Genomic DNA, 6874 nt, shown 5'->3' with positions numbered 1-6874 from the left:
TATTTATGTTCTAATTCACTTGTTCAAACGAACATAAAGTATTTATGTGCACATCACTACTTATTTTCTAAAACCTTCTTCAAACCCAAACTGTATAATATATCATTTTGTTATTAAATAAAGAAACACATTTCTGATTTTGTCCAGCACGGCGACCATGTCGATGCACAAAGAAAGCAGTGTTTATAAACCAAGATTTTTTGTAACAGATAAACCCTTTTTCATATCTTCAGACACATAACCATCTTTTGCCAAGTCTGATTTCCATCGGCCGTGTATCTTAAAAAGTCTATCTGATACACCGTTTCTAGCTGCCGTGGTAGCCCCTCATGAACGAAAGCTATGTAAGCCGAAATCTTTTTTTTGGAACATCCGATACTATGAAGAGCCTCTTTTATCACTTCTCTTGCTCGTGTATATGATAATTTCTCATTCTTGTTAATGACCTGAAAATGTACGTATCAGAATTCATCTCTATTTTAGCTTCCGTCAAATAAAACTTTAAAATATTTACAGGACACAGAGGACTACCTAATTTAGCAATATAAACATTCTTTCCTTTTCTATAACAACCAGTTTTACTCTTTTCTATAAATATATCTGCATATTCGACAGTAAAAGAAATATTTTTGGCCTAAATATTACATAGTTCATTATATCTGGAAAAAAAAACAGTGTAAGCTAAATCACACATGTACAATAAATGCAAATCTTTAAGTGATCTCGACTTCTTGTTATAAAGATTAAAACGTTTTTTCATAATCTCTGGATCCACTGGTATCTTTTTCTGAATCAGTCTAGATAACATACGTTTAGATGCATTAATTATTCATTCTTACAAAATCTGAATCACAAGGTGTTGATAAATTGTGATTCGTTTCTTTCATTCAAATTTGAGTCTATATTTTATAATAACCGACACATGGCTAATTATCTAAAGATGTATTTATAAACCGGATGTTGTGTCTGTAATTAGATATTCCTTTGTCTACAATACACATCATGATAGCAAGTTGATGTTGTTATTCTGCCTGAAGCAATTCTTATATTAATGAGCCTTCCTGTCCGATTATACCCACAAATAACATGGTGGCAGCGGTGAGCAACGTCTGAAACGTTTTAAAACTAACAATTATCAAAAACATTTGCGTAAATGGTCCTAAAAGCACTATACACAAAATAAATATCCACGTGGTTGAAAGACGCTGTTTCAGCAATGACCGAGGCAACAAACACTTTCCGTCTACCCTCACAATTAAATGTCACAGAAGGGAATGTGTCAGAAAACTTTAAAAAAAGGAAAAGGCAAGTTGAAATAGATCTTGTGGCCAGCGGAGCTGTAAAAAAGGATGGTGCAGTCCAAGTAGCAATAATTTTGAATTGTGCCGGTCCCAACATTGTAGACATATTTGAACAAATTCAATGGACAGAGGGAGGTGATGAAAAGAAACCCGATAAACTTTTAGAAAAACTAGAGGCCTACTGTAACCCAAGAAAAAATGAAGTTTTAGAGTCCCATAGATTTTGGATGGTACCATACCAAGAACCTTTTGACAATTTCTTAACTGAATTGAGAACTAGAGCAAATTCCTGCAATTTCCAAGAGAAAGATCGTATGATGCGTGACAAAACTATTTTTAGTGTCACAGGCAAACTTCAAAAACTTTTATTGAGAGAGGACAAGATAAACCTAGACAAGACAATCAAAATTTGTAGAGCTTATGAACAATCAAATAAAAATGTTAAGGAGTTGAGAGAATCTACAAGTTCTACTCACACAGTCAATAAAGTCACACACCATGATAAATTCAAAAAGAAAGCTTACCAACCTGAAAGTAATAGACCCCAAACAAGGTACCCTCAATCACAGAGTAAAACTTCTTACAACACACAAACTAACAACAAAGAATGTAATTTCTGTGGTTACAAACATGAAAGAAAAAAGGAAAAATGTCCAGCATGCGGAAAAACATGCGATGCGTGCAAAGGTAGAAACCATTTTAAAGCTAAATGCAAGAAAATACACTCAATCAGCTCAACACAAAGTGACCAAGAAGAAGATGACTGCTGGTTGAATGCTATCACTGGCCATACATCTGAAAATGTAATTCATGCACTAGGTGCAGAGTCTAAAAACATTTCAGCTTTAATGAATGTAAATGATTGCGATGTTAGATTTCAATTAGATAGCGCAGCCGATGTAAATACGATTTGTAAACGATATATCCGTAAAGAACAAGTAAAACCAAGCACAATCACACTGCGTATGTGGAACAAAACACCTATGAAACCAATAGGAGAGGTACATTTGAAATTGATAGATCCGAAAAATAGTGACGAAACCATGGCAACTTTGGTCGTTGTGCCAAATGGACATATGAATTTACTAGGCCTGGAAACAATCCGTAGAATGGGATAAATAACTGTCAATGATGACCGTTTTATTGCAAAAGTTGAAACACAGAAAATTGGCGACCTAGGAGAGATAACTCTGAAAGTTGATGAAAATGTACCTGCAAAAACACTACCAAGAAGAAAACTACCGCTCTCTTTACAAGACGATGTTAAGAAGGAAATTGACAAGTTAGTTGAGAGACAAGTTTTGATTCCAGTAACCGAACCGTCTAAATGGGTTAGTCAAATAGCCGTCGTTAGAAACCGAATGGAAAATTGAGAATTTGCATTGATCCGCAACCACTTAATACTGCATTAATGAGAGAACATTATAAACTACCAACTCTAGATGACGTACTTCCGAAATTATAAAATGCTAAGATCTTCAGCCGACTGGATGTTAAAGAGGCATATTGGCATGTAAAACTAGACAAAGAGTCTAGTGATTTAACAACAATGATAACACCATTTGGGCGATACCGTTGGGCGAGACTTCCGTTTGGTCTCAAAGTTTCAAGCGAAATATTTCAACGAAAGCTCACCGAAGCTCTTGGAGATATAGAAGGAGTATTCACAATAGCAGACGATATCATTGTTGCAGGTTGTGGTCGTACGAACGAGGAAGCATTAATAGACAATGATCGAAAGCTCAAAAAGTTGTTTCAACGTTGTAATGACTACAACATTCTTCTCAATAAGGAAAAGAAAGAAGTTGGATTAACCGAGATCACGTTTCATGGTCACCGTATTACAAGAGAAGGAGTAAAAGTTGACAATGTTAAACTTAAGGCGATACATGAAATGCCCTGTCCGACCGACGTGTCAGGAGTGAAAAGATTGTGTGGAATGGTACAGTACATGGCAAAATTTCTGCCAGATCTTGCAAATGATCTAGCACCGATCCGTGAACTAACTAGAAAAGATGTACAGTGGATATGGTCCGATGAATGCAATATGGCATTTAAAAAAGTAAAGAAAAGACTTACCGAAGCACCCATATTGGCTTATTTTGATGTCAACAAAGAAGTTGTACTGCAAGTCGACAGTAGTAAGAGTGGTCTGGGAGCCGTACTGCTGCAAGAAGGGAAACCTGTTGAATTTGCGTCAAGAGCACTTAAACCGTCAGAGTGTAATTGGGCTCAGATTGAAAAAGAAGCATTATCAATGTTATATGGTCTCGAGCGTTTTGACCAATACACATATGGACGTAAAGTTATAGTTCAGAATGACCATAAGCCACTTGCTGAGATATTAAGTAAACCGCTAAGTCGTGCACCAAAAAGATTACAAGATATTATGATGAAGTTATTCAGATATGACATTGAATTCCGTTTTGTAAAAGGAGTCAACCTTGTATTACCGGACACTCTAAGCAGAGCATATTTGGAAAATGACAATGCTACAGAGACAGCAAGACCACGAATAATGCAAAAAATTACTTTTGAAGATATACCGGATGCCCGACTGCAAGAAATAAGAACAGCGACAGAAGAAGATACCGAATTACAAAAGCTTGTAAAATGAAGGATGGCCACAGCACAGAGATACTGTGCCGTAATGTGCATTACCGTATTTTGAATGGCGAGACAAACTAAGTATTCAAGAAAATATAATTGTAAAAGGAGAAGCCATCCTGATACCAAAACCGTTTACACAGCGCTCATTTAGGATATGATTCAATGATGAGGCGAGCCAGAGGAACAATATTTTGGCCAGGAATGGCAAAAGAGATAAAACAAATGACAGAGTTATGTGAAATTTGCCAAGAGTCAAAACATAAAAATCAACGAGAACCGTTAATACAACATAGTTATGGTCAATCACCATGGGCGAAAGTAGGAATGGACTTGTTCGAAATAAAAGGCAGACCATACCTAGTGGTCATTGATTACTTTTCGAATTTTACTGAAGTAGACTACTTATCGTAAACAACCTCTAGTCAAGTGATCACAATACTTAAGAAACAAAATGCGAGATTTGGAATCCCAAAAACAATTGTATCCGATAATGGACCTCAGTTTAGTTCCGATGAATTCCGACAATTTGCCACAAAATGGGGAATAAATCATACGGTGTCGTCTCCAAATCATCCTCAAGGAAACGGAAAAGCCGAAGCCGCCGTTAAAGTGATTAAGAATATGATCAAGAAAACTCTTCAAGATGGTCGTGATCAATACGAGGCTCTTCTTGAATTGCGAAACACACCTACTCAGAACACTGGTCTCAGTCCGACCGAAATAATGTTCGGAAGAAAAACCCGTTCGATGATTCCATCAATTAACACAGAGCAAAAAGTACCGAATGCGAAAACCACAGAATTACGATCAACAAGGAAACAATCTGTCAAGAAATGCTATGACAAACGTACTAAGAACTTACCACCGTTAGGATCTGGTGACTCAGTGTATATCGAACACAAACAAGGACAGCACTGGAAATTGGGAAAAGCAAAAGAAAGATTATTCGAAAGAGCATACATAGTTAAAAGTCAGGAAGGAGTTCCGTACAGACGTAATCGATCTCACATGCGACCGACAAGTGTAAATGTACAAATCCGTGATGTATCACCACAACGGGAACTATTGAACTTTGATAACATTTCAGAAACAAAAACTTCTGTACCGACAGAAGCACCAAATACTGCAGAACTGTCAATGAACTCAGACAATATAGTTAGCGAGTGCGAACCAATTGAAAAGGAACAAAAGCGTGTCAGACTGATAACTAGACCAAAACGTACTACCAGAGAACCAGCCTATTTGAAAGACTATGTGCGTTAAAGATATGACAATTTAATTTGTTATAGTAGTTAATTTTCTAGTCAATAATTTAGTTTCTATTCGTTTTCATAATTAGTTTTAGTTATAAAAAATGAAGTGCTATCACAAACTCTAGATACTGATTTTGTTCAAAACATGTGGAAAAGACTTTATAATTGAGATTATTATTTTTGGTTAAATTGTTTTGATAATAGTTGCGAATTTTAAAAGTAAATATCTTTCTTAAGAAAAGGGGATGTTGATAAATTGTGATTCGTTTCTTTCATTCAAATTTGAGTCTATATTTTATAATAACCGACACATGGCTAATTATCTATGGATGTATTTATAAACCGGATGTTGTGTCTGTAATTAGATATTCCTTTGTCTACAATACACATCATGATAAGAAGTTGATGTTGTTATTCTGCCTGAAGCAATTCTTATATTAATGAGCCTTCCTGTCCGATTATACCCACAAATAACACAAGGATTCTTTACACCTGCTATATGATGTGCCCACATAATACCGTAAAATGCGGTCCCAACGACACTGTAATGACTACTGTTATCTATTAGATGTTGCAAATATAAACTGACATGTCATTCATTACACGGAAGTATCGAAATTATCTCTGAATATGTTCGTGTCCAAAGTACAAATCTTTTGAAATACCCAATGTACTTTGATACTGTAGTTTAAGCCCACGAATCTAGTTCTGTTGATGAAATTTTTGAAAAGCATTTTCAACTGTGGATGAGAAATTGTGTGACTCTGTTTCCAAAAACCAGTTGTAAAAATTTTCTGTAATAAAAGTAAATAACGGAAATAGTAATTTTAAAACTAATAATAAAATAAATCTATATTTACCTTGTAAATTCCTAATCCATTTAATAGGTACAGTGACCTTAACTGCGTAGTACAACTACTACAATACTCTTGGTCCAGTGACCATAACAAATCATATGTCCAGGGGCAAACATAACACAATAAACAAGTGCAAATCCAGTGACGTTCCTATGCAGAATCATTAACAGTCCAGTGACCATCATTACCAAATAAAAAAACTGATGTCCAGTGACCAACATGTATAATCTGTAAAATATACATATAATATTACATATCTAAAGCTACTAACACCATATTGTTTACCTGTCTCAAATCTAGTACAAGTCTATGTTTACCTTTTGCGCTGATTGCTACGGTCAGCGGGTTCACAACGTGCGGTCTGTTCGATACCTCTTTAACTAAACCGCCTTTGAGTAAATCTAAAATAGCTTCATATACAAAAATACTATTTTTTAAAGCAGACCCATTATTTTTCAAAAAAACAGAAGTAGGCTCTTAGAAAAAAATGCATTTTATAACCTTTTTTGATTATATTATTAACAAAATCTGTTGTACAAATATTAACCCAAAAATTTAAAGAAGCACTAAATCTGCCTTTCACAGTTCTATCAGAAACATCTTTTCCATATTTAAAGTAAGTGTCAATATCAAATTGTTCATGTACCTGAAAAATATCTTGATTGTTTTCTTTAAGAAGGAGGTGCTCTGGGTACTCTGTTCTTGCTTTCTCCACACTTATAACAGACGTCGGAAGGTTTTGCTGGGCTCTGCTGGCATTGGGCTCCGCCGGCAGATGCCCCTGTACGAAAGGGTTGGAGTTGCAAAACATTACCGCCAGAATTTCCACCACTGTGCGCCTGTTGATACGACG

General features: G+C 35.7%; 1 protein-coding gene across 1 annotated transcript; it reads left to right on the top strand.

Annotated features, from left to right (window-relative positions):
- The first annotated feature begins 1216 nt into the window (after positions 1–1216).
- On the top strand, positions 1217–2419 carry LOC134689762 (uncharacterized). Its single transcript, XM_063549734.1, has one exon. It carries the CDS (start codon positions 1217–1219, stop codon positions 2417–2419), a length of 1203 nt encoding a protein of 400 aa, XP_063405804.1.
- Positions 2420–6874: the final 4455 nt, after the last annotated feature.

Source organism: Mytilus trossulus, chromosome 11 (assembly GCF_036588685.1).
Source record: "Mytilus trossulus isolate FHL-02 chromosome 11, PNRI_Mtr1.1.1.hap1, whole genome shotgun sequence".
Lineage (NCBI taxonomy): Eukaryota > Metazoa > Mollusca > Bivalvia > Mytilida > Mytilidae > Mytilus > Mytilus trossulus.
The sequence above is the reverse complement of the archived record's forward strand: the minus strand, read 5'-3'. Positions and strand labels throughout refer to the sequence as shown.

What these genes read in the sequence shown, in the direction of transcription:
- LOC134689762 (XM_063549734.1), top strand. Translation starts at nt 1,217, where the DNA reads ATGACCGAGGCAACAAACACTTTCCGTCTACCCTCACAATTAAATGTC.